This window comes from Sylvia atricapilla, chromosome 8 (assembly GCF_009819655.1).
Source record: "Sylvia atricapilla isolate bSylAtr1 chromosome 8, bSylAtr1.pri, whole genome shotgun sequence".
In the NCBI taxonomy this organism is placed as follows: Eukaryota; Metazoa; Chordata; class Aves; order Passeriformes; family Sylviidae; genus Sylvia; species Sylvia atricapilla.
Window position 1 is genome coordinate 16,705,774 of NC_089147.1, and position 23,719 is coordinate 16,729,492.

General features: G+C 39.7%; 1 protein-coding gene across 2 annotated transcripts in view; it reads right to left on the reverse strand.

Moving 5' to 3' along the window:
• TNKS2 (tankyrase 2) overlaps positions 1–8,061 on the reverse strand; it is a 30,134-nt gene extending 22,073 nt beyond the window's left edge. The window contains exons 1-5 of one of the 2 annotated variants that reach the window (XM_066323850.1): positions 7,829–8,061; positions 2,554–2,778; positions 1,514–1,609; positions 842–878; positions 445–520 (exon numbers count right to left, since the gene is read on the reverse strand). In XM_066323850.1, coding sequence (XP_066179947.1) covers positions 445–520; positions 842–878; positions 1,514–1,609; positions 2,554–2,778; positions 7,829–8,033 — 639 coding nt within the window. In that variant the 5' untranslated portion in view covers positions 8,034–8,061. The remainder of the gene's footprint in view (positions 1–444; positions 521–841; positions 879–1,513; positions 1,610–2,553; positions 2,779–7,828) is intronic. The other variant, XM_066323849.1, reaches the window with a different exon arrangement.
• Positions 8,062–23,719: the final 15,658 nt, after the last annotated feature.

Below are 23,719 nucleotides of genomic sequence, written 5' to 3' on the forward strand. Positions count from 1 at the left end.
GATTTTTCAGAACGGAGATTTTGAACATTTTTAATATATTTCTTTACCATTACTTACAGCAATGAACAGCTTGCTCCTGAAACTGGAGCAGTAACTTGCCTAAGGGTGCATGTCAAATAAAGCACCTGTGTGTTTCTCCCTGACAGGGATGAAAATCTGTAAAAAGGCCTTGATTCTTTATTATTGCAGATATAGAGGTCAAGCAGAAGTTTCAATTGAAAAGGTGTCTGTTTATTGCTCCTATATAGAAATACTTGTATAGTCCTTTTAAGGACTATACAAACTAAACAAACCTCAGCTGGCTGCTAAAGAGGTGGAATCCTATTTTCCCACATACAGTGAAGAAAACAGATTTTGTGTTTTAACATTTTTAAAATCTGATCAAACAATAACTGAATCATGTAAGAAATAACTAGCTTTAAATCAGGTTTTAAACAAAAATACCTTTCTGCCATCACTTGCATGACAGTTAACATTTAATGGTGTAAGAAGAGACATCATCTTTTCCTCATTTCCACTCCTGAAAAACAAGATATGAAATGAGCAGAAAAATTCTTATCCCAATTTTTAGTAGCTTATTCTGGTTTTATATTTTTCACTGTGTTCAGTGAAATGTTCAATGTTCGACAGATCTGAAGCAACACATTCCCCTCTGTACTGTCGGCATTAAAGGGAAAACAAAAATGCATTTATGCAACTACTTTTGTAGCTTCATTCACAGAAAAGAGTCGAAGCTTAGCATCTAGATGGAATGCAAGCTCCAAAGACTATATATCTATATACCAATTGCACAAAATTCTGCAAATATAACTAATTCCAGTTATTTTCCAAACATACATACCTGGCACTTTCTAAGAGTTCATCTTTCTTGTATTCACCTAGAAGACAAAAGGGCTTTCTTTAGCCGTCAAATAAATATCTTTGTGAAGTTCACCACTTCTCCTCTTCTAAAATTTTAGAGAACCTAAGTGCTAGAAGTACTTACAAGTACTTTTTTCAGTTATTAAAGGGACTTCTAAAAAGAGGAAAGGTGAGTTTTTACACAGGCAGGTATTGATAGGACAAAGGGAAATGTATTTAAACGAAAAGAGGAGAGATTAAATGGAGGAAATTCTTTACTCAGAGGGTAGTGAGGCACTGGAACAGTCTGCCCAGAGACGCGGTGGATTCCCTGCCCCTGGATTTGTTTAAGGCCATGTTGGATAGGGTCTGGGCAACCTGGTCTAGTCAATGCTCCTGCCCATGACAGGGGATTGGAATGTGATCTTTAAGCTCCCTTCCAATCTAAGCCATCCTATGATTCTATAAATTTGACAGTTCCTTATTGAACTAGGATGATGAACTATGCAGAACACATGCCATGACTGAGATGACGAAAGCCATAAGGGAATTCTATCAGGAATTATAAACCAGAGACAAGTTAAAGTAGTATCAAAAAGACAAGCCCCAAACTACTGTGTTACATCAGTTCAACTGTTACTAGTCATAAAGAAATGTAAAGATTATCACTTACCAGTCAGCACTGCTTTTGCAGATGGGTCTGCTAAATCCAAAGCTGTTCTTCCATCTGTGTTGCGGATGGTTGGTTCAGCACCATGCTGCAACAGCACTACAAAAAATGCCAAAACCTTCCATGAGAAAAAAATTCTACAAGACAAGGTTTATGAGACATATCATTACTGTAACCTGCAAGCGGCAAAAGAAACATTCTAACTTCCTTTTTCAAATTTTTAATGTCAGCATTCTTCAGTGTCATCTGTGACCAGTGGATCTGGTGAAACGTGTCTAAGACACATCTGAAGAGGAAAAAAGGCAGATCAGAAAGAGAACCACAGACTGACAAGAGAAAATCTCGGCTGAAAGCTTGTGACTGACCCACCACAACAACTCAGCAGCTATTTTCCATCAGCTCCAGAGCATGCTGCCCCAAATCCTGTGCTGTCCTAACCTGCAGACAGCAGTGGCAGGCTGTGCATGTTGCACTCATATTCAGGCCAAACAGGCAATGGTATCTGTATAGCTCTCTAGAGCTCTACAGCTCCCTTAAAGTAAATGGCAGCAAACCACAGAATCAAGAAATATTTCTTGACTATGCATCTAATTTTCTACCTCTCACTTAAAGAGTTCCTCCTGAGAATCGTGTAGGTAAAACAGGTAGTCAATATAACTGAAGTTTTCCCATCCTTAACTAATTTAACACAGCTGCTACACATAAGACAGAATTAATCCATTATTAAGATAACTTTTGTTCTTTCCACTGCACTATGATCAGAAGCAGAAGAAAGTGTAAGAGTCTAAGCTGAAAGAGAAGAGAATTTAGCTCTATTAAGTCACTTTAAAGCACTTTCCCCATGATGTCAGTGTGAACCATTATAGGTAGACAATTATGAAGAACAGATCCAAAAACTTGTATCTTGTAACAGTGACATATGAAGTTTATGAAAGATGTTTACTTCTAACCCTTGTATCAGCCATAGCTCCATAGAGTGAAAATGGTCTTTGAAGGGTTCTTAAACAAGTGAGTCAGTCACAGGAAGAGTGGGAGAAAATTACCAATGCAGACATCTGTCTTCCCCTTAATGGCAGCTTCATGAAGGGGAGTGTAATTCCAATTATCTCGAGCATTAGGATCTGCACCGTGCCGCAAGAGCAGATTGACAACTTCAGCATGGCCAAAAGAGCAAGCATTGTGAAGAGGAATGAGGCCTCCATCATCTCGTGCATGGACATTGGCACCACTCTGAAGTAAATATTCAACTACATCCTTCCGACCAAAACCTGGAGGAGGAAAAGGGAGAAGAAGCTTCAGGGTGGGGTAAGAGAAATTCTTGCCCCAAATGCGCAGATTAAACCAACAAACTTCAATAACAGTAACCACTCCCAAAGACAATCACAAGTGGCATGGTTTACTAAAGATAAAGTATTCCCTCAAATTTCAGCTGTATCTTGCATACTTATATAATGGCAAATGAACTAGGACATCAAACTGTATCTATATTTGCTCTGCTATCTCCACATGAGGCCAGAATGCTTTAGGATTTCTGCTTGTAGCCATTATACCCATCTGGTTATGTTTCAAAGGCCACCTCAAAGGTTCCATCAAGGTCTCTGTGGGTCTCAGCAATTATGAGGGCAGGTAAGAGCCATATTTTAGTATGTATCAGTCTTCTGCCAACTACCTTCTAGGAAATAACTCACATGTACAGGACTTGGCCTTCCTTGCTTTAAACATCTGAGTTACAAACTCTTTCCCTGAACAGATCAAGATCTGGATGAACTCTTGAGCTCTCCCCTCAGAGGGAATAACCATGAAGCTGTCAGCACCACTGATATCCAGACTGCAGCAAATTTAAACTTTGTTAAGATCACTCACAGAATGCCCATAGTAGGTTTAAGTCCTTGCAACCATAACCTAGAAATGATGTTTATTCCTGATAACACCACAGCATTTCAGTGACTAAATCACCAAAGCATACAAGCATCAGCATTTCAGTTATAATTGAACTTGTAGTCCTAGCTTAGTAGTGACTGAATGTTTTCATAGCATGCTCTTCACTAAACCCAACTTCAGTAAATCCTTCTGGAGCAAGAAGCACTTTGACGCCCTGGAGCTCCCAAAAATCCCACTGCCATTATTAAGCAATTTCTGGATCCCACTTGCTAAGAGAAGATCTTGTAGACAACCTGTATATGTCAGACAGAAAAGCCTGGACAAGTATTCAGAAATACTTTAGTTAAATTCTCACTATACTCTTCTTCCCTCAAAAGTCTTGTTAGGAACCACATTCACCATGAATCCCTCATAATTGTAACCATCATTTTATGTCAAACTTTTGAACTTCAAGGTGTTTTCCAGTAACAGTCACAAGGCTATACTGGTGATGCATTTCTCCCAAACACAATACTAACGATACAAATGTCAGCTTACCAGCACCTTGCTATGACAGAACCACAGCCTACAGCAAATTCACTTTTGAGCCTCACCATGACACTTACCCACCTTGCCTAACAGAGAACAGGAGCTCTGCACACTTGGGATGAGAACTGGATCAGACATATGGTCTGTGCAAAACCAGTTTATCTGCACAGGTACAGTAAGTCATAGTTAACTGCACATGCATGCATATTTCTGCTGCCAAAACAAAATATTAGTAGCTATACCCATGCAGCCTTATTGTCTATATTACATTATAACCATCATGTCTCTCATTCCTAAATATGTTCAGCTGTTCTAAGTATTATAAATACTGCTATTTTTCTTAAATGTGTCCTGATAGTTTTCTTGCTTCTTCAAGCTTTCAAAAAATTCTGTTTATACTTTGAATATATACTCAAAACATACTAAATTATTTTGAGAAACTACTCAAAAGAAACCTTCACGTGTGCCAGAGTCCTGCAAACACATAATCAAAACTGTTATTTGATGACAGACTGCTTGGTATTTTCCTTTGAGTACCAAAAATTGTTCTCCAGGATTACTGCAATTATGTTAGAAAAGACTCTGATCAAATTCTTTGTCCAGAAGTTACATATCTGGTAGCTAAACTACTCGTTCTTGTACAGAAGGCATTTCTCAAAGTATTGATGTAATGCCATGCTTTTACAGGTAAAATTTCTCAACAGGAATCAACATCGTCATTGAAAATCAGCTGTAGTAAATCTTATTACAGGCATAGAGATTTCCCTCAGATCCCTCTATTTAATACAGAGCTTCAATCAGATACAATTCATGAGCAATCCATAGTTTCTCTCTCAGCAAAGCCTGCATCTATTCAGAAAGTACTTTAAGTACAGCAACACCCCTCAGCTACCTGTAGCTAATTTAATGTCGACGAAATGGACTCATTTGTATCACATCAATTTTTGTAACTTCTCTCCAGCACTGAGTGCACAGCAGGGATTCCTTATTCCTTAGGGAAGCATCTGTACAACAGGGCACCATATATGGAAGGAGAATTACTTTCCCATCACTTTCCAAAGGATGCATGAGTACAGAGGAAGTGGCCAAACTGCACAATGGTCTCTGCCTCCGCTGTTTTCCCCGAGAATGGAAAGCAGGGGCAGCCTTTGCTGTCACGTGAAGGCAGCCACTTCCTACCAGAACACTGCCTCTTTACCATTAGCTGGCTGCAGTAAAAACCATCTCAACACTTTAAAAAACCCCAACATTGTAATTTTTAAGAGGCAGGGGTTTTCTTTAGCTCTTGAGCAAGAGAGCGACCTAAATGGGATTACAGCTTTCAACTGTGCAAGGTGATGGTCTCACCATCATGAACTCTCTGGTTTGTATTGCCAACAAGAAAAGCTGGCTACTCAGCACCTCAGGCTGACGCTCTTCTACCACCTGTGACAGTCGAGCCGCTCACTGCACTTGTTCCCTGCAAAGTTACAAATTCTTAGCTGACAATTCCCAATTATTTATCATCGTAGAAATGTAAAACTGTGTCTAATTAAAAAAAGGTATTTATTTACAGTCACTGAGGTTCAGCTACTTTTGACGCGATAAAAAGCTAACAGAAAGAACTTTGCTCAAATTCTTCTCCTCTGCCCTGGATGTTTGTATTTTTTATGAATTTTAGATTGCAGGAAGGGCATTTTGGTACCCGTCAAGTCCTTAAAACCTTCTGATACTTTGAACTTTGACACACACTGTGATGAAAAAGATTGACTTGAGGAGTATACACAGTTTATGATGGGAGATGATGGAGCCTCTTTTATTGTGGAGGGTGGTGGGCTCTTGAGTAAAACCTTCAGGATAACTAAACTATCACACACACATTTGTGAAACACAAAATCCAAAGAACAACCTCCAGCAAAACTCCAATATGTATTACTTCTGATAATGACACATTTCTAGAGAGAGCTTGAAACTTTTTTTTACATATTTTCCTTCAAAATCCACCTTTACAAACTGACACATGGAAAAAGAGGAATTGGTTGTTGTTGTTTGTTTTTTAATTGTCAGGTAAGATCGGGGAAAAGACTTAAAAAATAGAAACCAAGTTCAGACCCAGAATGCCACTAAAAAAGAAAAAAAGGACAATAGAAAACATGGTGTATTTCAGCTCCAACTCCTTCATAAAAGAAGTCTTCAAACTGAATGAAACTAGTCAGAGAAGTTTTGTAATGTATTTTCTAAGAACACCCCGACAACTAGGATAAACAAAGCAGGAATACAACAGATTTTTGCTTTTACTTCCTGGAATGTGACTCCTTTAAAGGCAAAGACAAAAGAAGTGAGTATTACTCCAACTGTGAATAATAGGGGAAAGGCAAAACCAAACAAAACCAGTCAGGCCCAAGTCCAAGAGCTACTTATGTCCATCTTTCACATGGAGCCTATTGCAGGTGGGCTGACAACAGCAGAGCTCAACCTGAGGCAGTAAAGAGAGTGCCACAGAGAAATCACACAAGGGTTTTCTATCACATGTTAACCAGAAACTTTCAGCATCTCCATCAGACCGGTGAGAGCAGCAAATAATTTCTCTTTGCCAAGTCTGAAGAAGACTCAGGCATGACAACAGTGTCTTCTACTTACACACCAACCCGTTCAACATTAGAAATCTAACGACTACATGAACTTATGCCTATGCATTTTTAGAAGAAAAATCTTTCTACAGATCACGAATTATTTAAAATGAAGGCAGATCACCCCTGTTCAGAGAGATGAACTAGATCATCATAGGGAATGAGAAATACCTTAGGCAAAAAAACTGCCCAAACTAACAAAAATCAAATAAATAAAAACAATCCTTCACTTCTCCAAAATGCTCTAAAACATACACAGTTGTTTAGTTCAGAGTTTGTAAGTGGACAGGCAGGATTGCTGTATATGAAAAAATAGCTACAAAAATTGGCTTCCTCTGACAGGATATTTTAAGTTGCCTCCTGAGCTCTCCTGCTGATCAGGCTTCTTGAATTTATGAAATACTGCTGTTCTGAGGAGGCTTTCAAGAACTCGGACCTTTAAGTCAGAGTCAAGCTCTCTTAAAAAATCTAATAAAGAAGCAAACATCTTTGATACTATCCATATTGTATCCATATTGTTTAGCTGAAAAGAAGTTGCTGTTTTCTGCAGCCTGTCAACCTTGGGGTCCGACATCTAAGGCTGTAATCAAACCAAAACAAGCAAGATGACAATGACAGTCACAGTCAGGTCTTTGTCTGAAAAGGTGGGATACAATCCTCTGGCCTGTTGCCAGTGAATGCAGTTGTCCTGTGACGTCAGTTGTTTGCTTACTTATGTCCTGAATGAACAAAGTCCATTACTCAAAGATAAGAAAGAAAAAAGCTTAGAAACGGTGTTATCTGACAAGCACCTCCAAGAGTTCAATTTCAAAAATGCACAGGCCTGCTGAAATCCATGAGAACTGTACGTGGGACATGTGTCCTTGTCAGAGCTCACGTGTCACAACACGAACAGTACAAACCCCACTCCAGATGTGTCCTCAAAGCCAGATGAGGTTTGTTTTTTTAAAAAAAAGATGAAAAAAATGAGAAACAAGCGAGCAGGCGCAGCTGCACGGCTCGGCGACCCCCATCGCGTGGGTGACACGGCCTCGGCCCGGGGCCGGGCTGCGGGGCGGGGGCGATGCCCCGGGGCCGGGGGCGATGCCCAGGGGCCGGGGCCGGGCTGCGGGGCCGGGGGCGATGCCCAGGGGCCGGAGGCGATGCCCAGGGGCCGGCGGGGCGCTCGGACCCACGCGCTGCGCCCGGCCCGAGCGGCGAGGCCCGGGAGGCGAGGCCCGAGCGGCCCGGCGCTGCCCCGCGGCCCGGCCCGGCGCCCCGGGGAGGCGGCGCTGCCCCCGGGCTCCCCCGGCCCCCGTACCTGCGGCGAAGTGCAGCGGGCTGGACTTCCTGCCCGCCGTGTCCCGGCTGTTCACGTTCTCGGGCCGCACCAGCCTCTTGACCCGCTCCACGTCCCCGTTCCTGCAGGCCTCGAACAGCTCCCGGGCCGGCTCGGCCGCCGCCGCGCCGCAGCCCGGCGCCTCAGCCAGAGCGGCCGCGCCGCCCGCGCACCTTCGCCCCGCCATGGCCGGGCCCCGCGCAGCGCCCGCCGCCCCACGGCCCGCGGGGCTCCGCACGCGCTCCCGGCCGGGCGCTGCGCCCGGCGGAGGGATCCGGGCACCGCCGGCCTCGTGCGCAGGCGCGCGCCGCGGGAGCCTCCCAGCGCCGGGCCGCGGTGCTGCGCGCTCCCGGACAGCGCCCGCCAGGGGGCGCCAGAGCGCCTCAGCGCGGGCCCTGAGGGGCGGCGTCGCGCCGCCTGCCCCCGGCTGCAGGGTGCGGGACGGTGAGCCGCGGAAAACAGTACAGCGCCGGCGATTCGTCCCGGAAGAGTAAACGTACCCCTGCTGATTTCAGTAATTAAATGTAGGGATTTTTCTGTTAAGGGATTTTTTTTTTCCAACTGGAAAATGTGTAAGACTGCATTTTGGTGCCAACGGGCTTCATGATTCTCGCACAGTTGGTTATATAGCAAAATACAGTGACTCCGAGGAAGTTGAGCTCGCGTAATAACTATGAAATGGAAATTATACAACATAAATGACGTGTTGGTCTTTAGGAAAACCTAAGGTCTTTAGATACCCAAAACCCCTGATAGCTGACTTTGCTAACTCAAGGTTTGGAAGAGAACGGAAAGTGCCCGTCCCCCTCGCTCCGCCATCCCTCCGGTAAGCCGCTCCGGCTCCATGGGGAAGCCTGAGCCAGATGCGACCGACTAGAAGACGATTCAGCAGGTAATTCTGAAATGCGGGTTTTTCCCCTCACACCATATTAAAACACTTACTATAGAAAAGGTAGTTGAATAGGGTCAGTCCCTTCCTGTTGCAAATGCACATGTAACTCCAAAGTCAATTCATCTTGCAGACTACTGTCACATTAGGAAATTAAATTACTTACGTACAAGGAAAAAGATCTAGCACATTTGTGCAGTCTAGTTACTTCCATTCTGTCAAGCATCCCTATCCCTGAAACAAGGCAGTTACATCCAAATTTTCTCTCCCTAGTTGATGCTAATGCCTAAACTGCACCCAGGAATTTTTGTGAAGGAGACTACAAGCTGTACTGGGCTGTCATCATGCTCTAGTGACAGATCAAGGTCTGATGCTTCAGTCTGTGGCCTGTTCAATTTAGGAATTTACACATAGCCACAGTAGCAGTGTGACAGAAAAATGCAGCCAGCACAGGGCCGAAACCACATGGTTTGACAAATATGATGCTTCGGTCATGTGTGTTTTCTGTAATCCCACTGGCTTTTCTCTGTCTCCATTTAAATTTCAAGCTGTGCTCAGCAGGCAGGGAATAGCCTGGCTATGGCCAGAGTCCCATACTTACATAATTCATCCACTGCTTTGCATGGGGCCATAATGTTCCCAACATAAACTGTTGTCAGATGTGGCTCATAGGCCTTGCAGCCCTCTCAGACCTTCCCAGCTTCCCCAAAGTACGCGTGATGAGAGCTTCCCTTTCTGCCTGCAGGCCCACAGACTGAAAACAAGACCTACAATGCTGCCATTTGTATCTTTTATTATCACCATTAGCATAGCTGGAAAAAAACTATACAAGCTTTTGAGTTTCTCTGGGCCTACAGCAGAAGTAACAAATGCACTAACTTGACTGCTTTCATTTCAAAATTAAAGAAGGGACTTTGTATCTAGAAATCTGCAGAGGTCCAAATACTTGTGTAAATACAAACACATCTTGCCCCTCAGATCTTCTAAGTAATTTAAAATCCAGAACAATATTTCACTGTTTTGCTGGAGCACGATTATGAAGAGAATGGCCTGAAATAAATTATGTGTTCTCTCCACATCACTGTACCCAAAAGATACTATTATTCTAAATTATCTGTAGCCTGATTTCCTTTACCAGCACGTCTTTGTGATAGTTTGAGTGTGAAAGTACAGCAGATCTATATGATTGGAAACAATTAAAAAAATACTGTACTGTAAGAGCAGGATTCAATTAGCCTTGAATTCAAGGAGGCAAAGGCTCTCAGCATATTTTAGGACTGGTGTATCAATAGCCTTCACGGTGACTTTTGAGATTCACCATATATACCCCCCCCTTTTAATGTTATTTCTATGTTTATCTTATGAGAAAACAATCTATAAAATCCAATATTTTTCTTATTTTTTCTGTACAATAGCATGGTTAGAAAACCATAGCTGAAATATATGTAAAATCCCACCCACTACATGTGGTAGGGACTTTTCTAGAGGCTTTGTAATCCACCTGTTATTAACCAGCCTGAGAGGCTCAGCTATGAATAGAAATTTTCACTCAGAAAAATTTCACTCTTATTCCATTTAGCGTAATTTGTGATATACCAATGGCCTCTACCTTTGAAGTGTATTTATTCTGGCGGCATAACCTCACAAATCAGGAACATGAAGTATTTTCAAAGTGTGCTCAGTTTGTTTAGAAACATGCTTGGTTGGCCACTAGAGGGCAGGAAAGGAAAGGAGATCGGAAACGAAAAAAAAGGGAGAAAAAGAAAAAAAATTAAAAATAAATAGAGAAAGATACAGAAAAAGAAAGAAAAATAGGAACTGTTTGGTAAGGAAAGACTAAAGCAGCCTTAAAAAGAAATGCTGTTCCTTTCCGCTTCGGAGATTAAGGTTTACTTATGGGGAAAGGAACTGTTCATGCCAATCTACAAGGCAGTCCATCAGATTTAGGATTTTTGGCTGTCAGCTCTTCATGTTATGAGGATTTTCCAGTTCTTTCTATTTGGTCCCTGCAGTGCTTTGCCTTGCTCTTGAAAGCAAAGTAAAATGCTAGGATAAATAGAATATTTCAAGAGTTCAGAAATGTAGCTTATTCGAAAAGGAAAATGATTTAAAATTTATTCCAATTGAAATATTTCCAGATGAGGCTTGGAAAAAAAAGCCCAAACCAGGGACAATTAATATGTACATGAGGAAATAATAAAACATTCCTATAAAGAAAAGGGTTTATTTTGGAGAGGAACAGAAGTGATCTGTTGTTTATTACTAAATTTTATAACTATAAATAGAAACTTTCTCAGGGCAAGGTTCCTTTTCTAAAGGAAAAGATCAATTTAAGAAATACAGACTCACTGCAAAATCAAAGCAGTACAGGCTGTACATCAGTGAATATGTATAATACTGAGTCTTTAAAGATATTTTCTCCCTTCCCCTTCTTATTTAATCCATCAAGTACTTTTGCTACATCTCTTAAACAAACAGGAACTAGTTCTTCTTCTCTGCCAGTTACCTATGTGTAGCTAGTGGTGTTTTATATGTACCACCTTTATTTTACCAGCAGTTGGCGGTAAATTGTAATAATTATAAAACGTTGTTCTTTATAAATAATAAAGGGACTAAAAAAAAAAAAAAAAAAAAAAAGAAAGAAAGAAGACATGGAAAGGGTGAAATGTTGAGAAACTGAGCTTTTCAGGGAGGAGCAAACACAAAGGACACAAAGAGTGCTCCCTCTAGGAGATGGGGCTACACTGTGGGTTGTTAACAAGCTGTTATGGTAGGCGATTTAGTTATCAAAATACTGTATCTATGTATGCAGCAACCAGGATAATGGTTCAGCAGCTTCATGACCAGCTGTGGTGACAGCAGTTAGAGAAGATTCATTTTAGTGGTTGGGAGAAGCTTGTGATCTAGATATCTGCAGCACAGATAAGAGTATGAGAGTTCATGGAAACTAGATTACACAGAGTAGAAAAGCCTTTGGTCCAGGATGCTTGTGATTTGTTTAAAATTGTTCCAGTTTTCTGTCAAAACCTGCTAGACAGAAACAAGTCTAGAGGGCTTAAAGGGAGCTCTTGTTTGTTTTTCTGTAGTGCCTGGAACATTCTGGGATGACAGAGAGCTTTTTTAAAAGTGTAGGCTCCTTGCATGCAAAGCAGAATTACACAGAGTGCCAGAGGAAGGTGGCAGAGGCCTGGGAAGTTGTTATTTCCTATTGGTAAGAAACCACAAGCAGCAGAGGAGCAGTAGGGCCAAAGATCAGCATTGACTGGAGATGCCAGCAAAACAGATTCATCTGTACCTCAAGTAAATGTAATAATATGAAAATTCTAAAAGCAATTAAAGGCAAACCAGAATATGTGTCCAACCATAAAATTCATCTTTCTGAAGCCAATCGAAAGAAAAAAAAATGTGGGCTAATTATAATCTCTGTAGAACTGACTGAGATAGTAATAAGGAAAGAGTAATTCTCTTGAAAAATCATCTTAGGGGAGAATATTTCAGAGGAGCAACCCACAAGTAGCAAGAGACTCTTCATGCATTCAAATTGAAGTTTAAGTGACATTTTATTAACAAATTTTGGTATTTGTTTTCTGTCCAAAGGAAAAGCAAAAAAAAAATAAAAAAGGCTCTGTGGAGGTTCAGACATCTTCACAGTCTGTCCAGGGCGCTTAAGAGAAGTGTCCGGGTCTCCCAAGTAATTGACAAAGCAGGCAGGTTTCTCAGTGTTTTACTCTTAAGAAAAGTAAGCCCTCTGAAGAAATGTTCCTCTTTCTACTGATGGCATAGGAAGCCTATACTTTTAATTTGAATACCTTAATTGGTTGCCTATAGTATGTAAATACCATACAGAGCAGGCAGTGGGAAGGAAAGCAAAGAAGAAATTAAATATAATGTTTTTTAAAAAAGTAGCAGTGTACCCCTCCAAATAGTGGCACATAGATTTTCAAGTTTTTATTTCAGGAGAGATCTTTGAGAGGCAATTGCTCAACAATTAAAATGATGGCTTCTTGGAACAGCTAGTTCCACAGTCCAGGGGAAAAAAATAGGAAAAGGAACAGGCTATTCTTGACTTCAGCCTATGAAAAAACTAGTTTAAGAAGTTTTTATAGTTTCACCATGAAGTAATAATTGTCAGATCCAGTGAATTTCAGTATTTCTAATGGAAGGCTCCTGCTGAAAAGTAATCCATGGCAGTGATTCAGAAGAGGAATTGTGATGAGAAGAAGGAATGTCATCACAGTGGTATTAAAATCAGACATGAAACCATTAAAATCCTAAGACTTACTGTGAAGAGTACATTTATGCTGATTTCTAACTGAGTGACAGAAAGTAAGAAACATGTTCAAATGGTTGTTGGAGACACACTCTAATGATCAGAAATTTTCAGTAAAAACCTATAAAAATAAATACAATTTTTTCTTTTTTAAAGGAGGATTATGAGAAGTGAACACAGTTATGTATATATCCTACTAAATATAAGTTGTCATGGAGCTAAACCAACATTACAACTAGAAATTTATTCTTTGGAAGGATTTTTCCCACACCTTAAAATTCATTATAACTAGTAATGTCTCAAAAAGGGTAGAGTAGTGAGGGATATAGTTTGAGGAAAAAAGTGCTCCATTAAGACAATTCTTATGTTCCTGAAAGCAAGTTTAAAATCTTCATCCGAAGATATTTTTGTCTTTAGCAGAAAAATCTCATAATACTCAGATGTTTACCAGGAAAAGATATTTTTCTTCCTGCCTGAATGCAGAGTAGACAGCCACACTGCAAGTCAGTGGCTAATCCTTGCTGAAGGGAAATCTATTTCATGTATTTGTTCCATGAGTCGGTTGAAGACGGAATCCCTTTATCAGTCTTCTGAGAGGAATAAAAAAAAAAAAAAAAAGGCAACAGAACTGCTGATAACACCTAACCTTATTAGAGATTTGAGTCTAACAAAAGTTAGAAAATATCGAGTAATGAAAAAGTTCTAAAATAACTGTACACTTGAACAGTGTTGAAAGCAAATTAAATTGCAAAAATAAATTAAAAGCCCTTAATTTTAAAACATTTTAAGACTGTGTTACAAAAGTCTTTATTTTTATATGTATTACCTGACTAAATATGTGCAAGAAAAAGAATCATGCACCAGTTTCACTGATATTTTACAAAAGGCTTACTGAATTTTACACTAGAGTTTATTAAAGGATTTTGAGAGTAAGATGTCTTCAGCATCATTCTTTCTCTCTCTCTCACACACACACAAGACCTATCAGTAAAGTGATTTTTAAATAGAATGGCAAATTTGTTGGCTTTATTTATTGTCAATATTATACATTTAAGGGGCAAGAAAATATTAACAAATTAAATATTGTTGGTTCCCATCACAGTTCAGGGACATAAATGCATGGCAACATACCATTCATTTATGTGCATACACAGCCTTTCTCTGGATCTTGTTTTTTTAGCAAGAGAGAGAGAATTTTAAGCACTTTATTCAGGCAGTTTATTCTAGGATTATTTCTGTGATCTACTTTTTTATTGTCTAATTATTATAAGCAACTGAGATTTCTTCTGAGTTTATATGAAGCCTTATAGCAGTAATCTATATCTTTATTTGCCCATGGAAGATAATTTTTCCATTCAGTCCAGAAAACTACTGCTTTTCTTCTTCTATCAAACATGCCTTGACTGTTGAAATGTTGCCTTATGTTCACTCTCAAGACCATGGGTACAGAGTGATGTAATCTGACTGCCTAAAAATAGTAAATGGTGCTATATTTCATCTGGGAATGTGATTATTTAGCATGACACTTTGTACTTGGCCAGTACAACCAATGCCTAATACCTGATAAATTCCTCTTTAAATGGCAATACTTTTTACTGTATAGGGTAATGCTATGTAATGAGAATTTTGGCTATCTGGGAAATATATTTAAAAGTTTTCCTTTTTATATTTTAAAGGTTACAGAATACATTTTTTTATAATTAAAAACTAGGTCATTTTAACTTTACATAATTACATAAATGCCAACTATTGCTGGTAAGGTGAAGTTACACAAGATTTCATTTCAACAGCAAGGTTACTTGGGGTTAGAACTAAATATATCTCAGGTTCTATCTCTCTGGAATCGTTCCAGGAGCATGGATGGTCATCCTTCCCTCTTTCCTTTTCAATTCTTTGCCTCATCTCGCCAGGCCCTTTGGTCTTCAAGATAAGAAATACTTAACTGAGTCTCCTACCTCACTTCCCCAGAAAATGCCCAGAGGGAGCCTATTTTACTTCCAGATCTGCCTCATGACTTGAATAACTTCAGGACTGGAGACAGAGCAGCTGAATGGAAAGTTAGACTGGTGTGGAGAAGTGGGCATGATGAAGATCTTAAAACCTTAAAGACATTTGAAATGCTATCACTGCACACAATATGTGTGCACACAAATAAAGGTCCTATAGGCATCTAACAGTGAAACAGCTTTTCCCCATAAGGTTACTAACTGGTTTTCTTCAGAAATAATTTCACTGATGATCCTTTCTCTGCTCTCAGGACAGCTCATGGAGCAGAGCTACTGCTCTCTCCCTCAATACTTGTTCTTGCATGGAAACTATTCAGTGTGGACCAGAATAGCCCTTGCAGTCTAGATGACAGGACCCAGATGTTCTTGTGGCCCTCTTAGCTTGTAAACAGAAGTCCTCTGCAACAGATAAACACTGGAAACAAGTTGGCCTAATTTGTATTTGATCCAAGATAAATGGTATTTTTGGAAAAAATATATGGAATGTGTCCTAGTTACTAGGGATCTTAAACTGTAGGCAAACAAATTATCATTTGAGTCAGTTTGACACAACCAGAAAAGTCAGCTGTGCATTCAGAAGGGTGCAGATCACTGTAGAATGGATGGCAGCACATGCACAAATGGCTCAAGGCTTTTCTTCTCCATTCAGGCACTTTACACTGTATTAAATGATGCTATTAGGAATATCACTTTCCCTTTTTATAGCTCCATTGAGTGATCCAAAAGCAGTCTGTGCTGTAGCAAAGATCTGAGAGGCCACAGTGCAAATTTACCACAACAACTGATACATGCCTGTGTTCATTTTATCCAAGACAGAGCAATCACAGTAAGGAAAAATCAGGAAGCATTAAGAATCCTCCAATTTAGCCAAAAGAGCTTTTAGCAAAACAAACTTGGAATAAAACAAAATTCCACTTTTTCTGAGCAATTCTCACTTGGCATTTACTCAGGTAAGACAGAGAGGGAAGTTCTGGGAACTTAGATTTACCTTATAGAAAGTGTGAAGCAGAAACTGTCTTTTGCATCTAACAGCACAGTAACACCATCTTCTGGGGGAGAGCTGGTCTGCTTTTAGCAGAGATCTCACATTGTCCTATAGGTGTAGCCCACCTTGGCTAAGAGCTGAATTAGTTATTTTTTCCTCCACGTGGCCTAGTTCTGTCTAGCAAAGTATTGGAATATTTGGAGTAGTCATGTTAACTTACATAGAAAGATTTGCTTATGGAAGTTCAGTAACATACCTAAATGCTTTGCGAATTAAGCAGGTCAACTTCCAGTCCCTTTAGGATAGGAGAAGAATCTGGAGGCTTTGCCTCTGTACTGACAGAAGAGTGGGAGAGAAAGAAATAAATCTACTATAGATTCCCTTAACTAACATTCCTGAGCACTGTGTTATTTATTTCTGGACAGACTTTTAATGTACTTTGATGCTGAGCTCATAACATTCTTAAAAGGAATATTTAATAAGTCCCTGAAGAGAAGAAGCAGAAACCAGAAGATATTATGCTTCAGTATAGTAAAAAATTAAACAAGTATTCATGCTACTTACATTGTTCAAAAAAGCTATCAGAAACCATAGTGGTTAAATCTAAATTATGCATTAATGGCCACCCTGAGACCACTCTCTAAAGCAACATCCTTGTCCAGCATGTTCCATGCTGACTTGGAAGCTTGGGTTTAGACATAGTGTGAGCTGGTGCCTTACACAGCACAGGGCCTCTAAGGCTGCAGAATATAAGGAACCTGTGAGGCAGCAGAGTGGATGATGGGCAGAGGGTACAACACTGCTGTATGAACTCTTGCAGAGCATTTATAGAGCTATCCTGTCTTTTTTATTGAGGTAATTACCCAGATGGGATGGTAGAAGAGTTCACTGTAGGTGTGGTAAGAGTTAATTCAAGAATGAAAAAGGAGTGAAGTAAAAGCAGATGTTCTGCAAAGTGATATCAGAATCACCTAAATAGTTCTGTTGGCAGAATGGAGTAGTCATAGCCTTGCTATTATTATTAGTCTGATCAGAAACAATAAAATCCAAGCTATGCTCCCACACAGGCCAAGCTCACAGAGTTACTCTAGATCTGTATGTATGGACAGAAGTCAGCTGGACACAGCACTAAGCTCCTCCTTTAGGAAAGCAGCCTAAGGAATCAGATTTTACCTTTATGTTGGGAAAGATCTTCTACATCTTTAGTTACTGACTTACTTTGGAAATACACTTTTTCTTGACAAAGAAACAAGGAATCCAAGATTGCATGTTTGTATTTTGAAATTGCCTGGTCATTGATTCTCTTTAATTTCTAAGCTACACTTTGTCCAGATATTTTAGACAGAAGATTTATTGGCAGTTTGGTGGGGTTTTTTTTCAGGCAAACTGCCAGTGTCCTCTTTTAAAACCCTGCTTCTGCTCTAGCTGTTCCCAGCACAAATGTGGAAGCTTAGGTGACATTATACTCTTTGGACAAGGATTCCAAATTCAAAGTGTGACAAGGCTTAATATAGCCCCTCTGTGTCTATATTGGGAGGAATTGTGCAAAGCAGCTGGGTATGTGACTATTGCAAGTAATGGCAAAGTCTGATGTTCTTTTTAATTCTGATGCCAAGCACCCTAATAAATCTTAGATCATGGTGCCATTTGGAAACCCTGCCTTCTGTCCATTGTTTAGAGAAAAAGAAGTTGGATGAAGCAAAACGACTATAAACATAACATGAATTATGTGTCAAAAAGTTTCAAACCAGAAATTTAAAATCAGTAAAAGACCTTGATTTTTGATTTTTTAGGCATAACAAAAACAAAAAACAAACAAATTAAATTGTAATTCTACACACAGGATATTTTGTACCCTATTCTTTTGCAAAACACTGCAGCACTTAAAATTACTAAATGGAACTATTTACATAAATGTTAACCAAGAATCTCAAACAATAAAAAAAAACTCCATATAAAAGAAGTCTATGAATTTTTAGAATTTTGGGAGGTGGGGGGGAAATGTTTTCACCAATGACTGACAATTATCTGTGCTTTGTAGCTACTTAATAGGAAAAACTATATTCCTTCTCTTGTAGGAAAAAGTATGTTTACCAAAATAGTAAAAGCTAAAGCCCCAAATAGTAACAACCTTTCCAGGACTAGTTGTAGTTTCTTGATACCTTGATTGGTGCTCATTTCACATTCTGACTTTCAATTCAGGCATCTCTAAACAACTTCTTAACTAGCAAATTTTCTGTCAGCTATTGGAAAGTTTTAAGTTATCAAGTAAAAAGGAAATATATGAAAGAGATAATGGAATTTGGTTTTCTGTTTGAAGCTTAGCTTGGACCAGTTTTGTTGTGTTGTGTACAGACACAACTTGATATGGGCATGGACACTCCAGGCTAAATTTGGAAAGAATTCAAAGCAGGGCCACAGTGTCCTGCAGGGATTTATTTGAATGTTGTTTTACTTTGATATGTACCTTTTATTATCTTGTGTCAGTCCTCCAAGTTTATCTATGTGAAACTAACACTCTCCTATTTTTAAGTTGCTTCTCAATATGGTGTAGAGCCTTTCCTTTAAAATACATGTTAATAGTTGTGCATTTGTGCTATGAAATTGGCACGTGTTTGTTGGAGTGTGCAGCAGATCCACTGACACACTAACCTTGTTTTTGCACCCGTTGTGTTAGCATATGGTAGGACTAATTCACTGATTCTGTGAGGCACCACTTTGGAGCTCACAGGATGCTCACCTTGGAAGCTGCCTCTCATTTGCCACTGAGAGCTGACAAATGACTGCTCTGAGTCATTTTTCAGGACAAAGGAGTTTCTCTCAAGTCCTGCTCTGTCTTCAGCAAACCCTTGACATGACTCTAAATTTCTTAGACTCACTGAATCAATTCTTGACTGTCTTCTGTTAGCTACAGATGGGAGGAGGCAAGGATGAATCTGATCCCTTCCCCTTGTGTCCTCTGGGCAGGAACGGCACATTGAGTCCCTGTTAAATTCCCTCAGTAACCTGCCTTGCCTCGGTCCAGGCATGAGTTTTCCACTCTGGAGAGTTTGTTGTGTAGATATGTGAGCCCAGCCCCAAGACTGGCACGCAGAGCTGTTAGACACTTGTGACTAGCACAGCTCCTCTAACTGCAGGGACAAATAAAAAGAGGTAGGAGAAGAAATGGGATGTCAGGAAAACGTGCTTCTTAAAATGTCACATGTCATTTTAGCTGTCACTTTTCTCTAAATTTTGTGCTGCATCACTTGAGATACAAGGTGAAGGAAACAGAGCAAAGAAAGGGCAGTGAGCAGCATCTCCTCTGAATTAGAGACCTTGTGCTTAGCACTGCTCAAGGACACTAAAAGCTTTTTTTTTTTTTTTTTTTTAAATTACACCCGAGACTGAATTTCCATCAGAGTAATGATATTTATATAAACACAAATGTGCCTACAAAACATTTACCTGCAGTGAAAATACAGAATTTTTGAAGAGCTAAAATTTCTCTTCATATTTAGACAATGTATCTAAATAATTTTTGCTTGGTTCTTTCTTGGCACATGTTAGATTTAAATTATGACATTTATGATGGGAGAAAAGGACCAACATGAGCTGGCAGTACTCCCTTCTGGGTCCCCTTTGAAGAAAATGCATGATCCCACAAAAATAGGGCTCTGTCATAGCATCTGCTCAGAGACAGAAGAAAGCCTCTAGATACAGAGCCTCTAGCTCAGTTTTTTCCTAGCCTGACATCCATTCTTTTCCATCATGATTTCCTCCTGCTCTCTGTCTCCTACTTCAAGTTAAACCAAATTTAATAGGCAATTCCAGACATTTCTATTCAAAAGTGTCCCCTGGCAGGAAATCAGTGCCCTGTTTTTTAGATTTAAAAAGAGCAAGCAAACTAAGCGTTTCCTCAGAATGTATGCTTACATCCCTCTCACCCACTCACCAGCCATCCTATCATCAGCCCTCTGAGCCTAGCTACCAAAGGCAAATTTAAGGTGGTTGAGTAGTCAATTATCCGCAAGAGTGAAGTCGCGGTGGGTAATTGAACTCATCTACTAAGAAGACTTAGAAGGGAAGAAAACTGGGTTTAGATGTGATACTATATATCAACAATGGAGTCATAATACATTTTGGTAGTAGTTAAAATGCTGTGTGACATAGCAGCAGCTCAAAGGGTTCTAACCATACTTTGGCTACAGGTTGTTGGAGTGTATATAGTCTGGTTTGTCTTGAAGTCATGTTTCCTTCCTGCTAAGAAGTCTTGCTCTTCTTCAGATCTTTGACCATCTAACTGATAAGGGATGGAAGCATCATCATTCTACTGCTAAACTTACACCAGTATGAATCTGCAGGGAAGGTAGGTTTGCTGAGCTGGTCTGCTGAACAACTCCTTCTCCCATAAACAGACAATACAGACAGATGAAATAAACGTTAGGCAACACTTGATGAAACTAAGTTTTTTATGGCATTTCTTTTCAGCGTTACAACAAATTTGTGTTGGGTTTTGCCATTTGATCTGATTATAGTAAACTAGTACTGAAGTACAGAAACCCACAGATTCAAAGCAACCCCATGCTCTGTTAAATTTCTGCAAGCTATTGTGGCTGTGGGGATGATGCACAGTGAAAGTATAATTGTCCCTAAACTCGGAACACATCCCACTGAATGTGTTTTTAAGCATCATCTTGCCCCATCAAGAAAAGCCTGGTAGGAGTTTCAAGTGGGAGTTCCCACCCTTGTTATTAGCTGCATTGTAAGGGTTACACACTGAGTGTGGTAACATTGTTCAGGGAAAGATCTTCAGGAGTATAATTACTCTTTCAAACACATATGGATAAAGAAAGGAAATGATCCTGAGAGCAGAGGATCTCAAAGACCCATGAAAGCATGAGACTATATCTCTATTGACTTAGCTGAGAAGGTATCATTAGAAATGTCAGCCAAAGAGTCAGAGCAGGGTCTTTTTATATTTATGTGGTAGATGTTATTCATACTTCACACCAGTCTGATGGGCTTACACTGGAGTAGGTCTCATGGAGTTTCATTAGGAACAGCTGTTTTTTATCAACTTTGTATCCAACTCTAATAGTTTATACAGCTTAAACAAAATAGAGATTAATGTCTTATTTTGATAAAAATTGTAGAAAGAACATTTTGCTAACTTTAGCAAGCTGATGTAAAAGTAAAAACCATAAATGTCTGAGTGCAGGAATCTCCCTGTCCTGGACAGAATGAAATCTTTCTTTTTCCTGCAAGAAGGATTAATTTGCCTTCATTTTTGTATATGGCTATCATAAAAAACAAGGCACAAGCATAAGCCTGGAATAAAAAGCTGTAGTATTCTATAAACTACATTATGTATTTTTAAAGTTCCATATGGTGTTTGAAAACACAGAGGACAAAACAAGTACTGTATCATTTGCAAAACTTATAACAAGGGATGGTAGAAGCAGGAAATATTAGAAGAGACATTAAGTGCTGCTGACTCAAAGGCTGATCTAGATCTTTTGATTTAGAACAAGATCAGTGACAGAAAGCATAGCCCATCTCCTGTGCACAGCATCTAGAAAGATGATTTGACAATAGTCAAGAATACGTTTAGACTTGTGAAGCTTTAGGATATAGTATGTGAATCAGCATTCTTGGGTTTTGGATGAACAGATAATGAATCATCACTTCTCTTCCTCTATCTGTACTTACATTGTGTTATATAAAAGGGCCAGGTATACTATTTTATTTTCTGGTATTATACCTGCAAGGCATGCATAACCTGATTTTGAAACCAGCAGCCCTGATAATAGGGTGTAATTTCTAAAACAGAGACATTCCATTGACCAACACCCCATCCTGCTTTCAACATTGTTGTGCTATGACTAGCAGAGAAGTTTCTCCTTAAATACCTTTTTTGTGGGATATTAAAGACAGACTGTATAAACTATGGATATGGCTTTTATCTAGAGAAGCCAAATGTGTAATATATGATGGCAGTAATAAATTCAATACATCATTTATATGCTACCTGTTTTATAAAGAACTAGAGTTTATTTTCTTTCATGCTCACTGTCTGTATTACTGCCCTGAGGAAAAAAGCTACCAAGGGAGCAGCTTTTCTTTCCCTTGGGCTACAGAGAAATTAAAAAAGTTAGTAATTTAAATAGGATGGGAAAAGATTTACTGTGTACATATTTTACTTCTCTCCATTCCCTCACATGCTCCCAAAGGACAGAACCACAACTTCCTCTCCCATAAAAGCCAGTTGATATGGTGAGGCCCTGGCTTGGTGACAAGCTCCTGTCCTATGAATAGGCTGAAACTGCTTTGACTGGACTCCATCTCTCTGAGCCTCTCCTGTTACAGCTACGCATCTCTGCATGCATAAATATACTGCAGAGAAATATATGGGTGTATAAAAAAGGATCAAGTACTTCAGGATGGGTTTTCCCTCACCTAGGAGAAGGACACTAATGCCATGTGATCAATATCATGTGTTATTTTGTGTCCCATCTCATTCTCTGCAAAGGGATCCTTAAATAGAACTCTTTGCTGAAGGTGAAGAGAAAGGTTGGCTTTGTTTTTTAAATGTTATATTTCCAAGATGCACTCAGTTGGACATTTATTCCTTTAAACATTACAACTTTGTTAAAAAGAAAAATTTCTAGCTACCTCTGGGTCAAGAGAAGCTTTTTGCTTTCTCCTAGTCTGAGAATAAAAACAGAATTTATTTTCTCCCCCAACACACTCAGTGATTTTTCTTCTGATAAAAGCTCTCAACTCCTCATACCCTTAAAGTCTACATTATGACTGGGAAATGCATGTCAGTGCCACCAAAGTGAGATCCAAGCCTTTGCAGCAAAGTGAAGGGTAGATGAAGCTAGGGCATGAACTGTGTTTTTCTCAATGGACTAAGTCCATCTAGTTGCGTGGTGAACACAAAGTGTTTGAAAAGAACTAGCCAGGAAGGATGTGTGTGGGGGTTAGGCTTGCATTCGAGCATTAGGTTTGCATTAAGAGCAGTAGAAGGACCATCAGCATGGTAAATGGCGTGGAATGTGCTGCAGAAGGTGAGACTGATGGAGCTGACTTTGCTTCACTTGCAAAAGAAAAGCTAAGTTAGAGCGGGTCAGAGTGCAGCCTGACTTTCCCTTGAGAAGTACAGCAAAAAGAAAAGAGGCAGTGGTCACATGTTGCAGACATAAGAATTCCAGACATACAGAGGAAAAAATAATAGAGTTGTTAACACTGGCACGGGTTGTCTAGAGAGGCTGTGTCCTTGAAGGTGTTAAAGGCTCAGCTGGACAAGCAACTTGAATAGCCAGATCTAACTTTGCTCTTCCTATTTTGCTATTCAAAGCTATTTCTCCAAGCTATTCCTGCTCTGAGGAGGAGACTGGATTATGTGACCTCAAAAGGCCTCTTGCAACCTCCACTGCTCTGTGACTGCAATTCTCCAGAGAAGCATGCAAGATTATCCTCACTGATTAAAACCATTTTAAATCTTGCAAAACTTACTGTAAGCATTATTGCATATATGGAGCAAGCACATTTTGACAGTAAACCATCTGTGTTCTGGGAAGCAGCATCTAAGAATATCCCAAAGAAACCAATTTATTGCAAATATATTATTTAGGCCACAGATCTTTCTACACTCAGGACCATAACTACTTCCCCTTCCACTGCAGGATGAAAGAGGACTGATGACGTTACAGCACCTGGATTGAAGAGCTTCATTCTT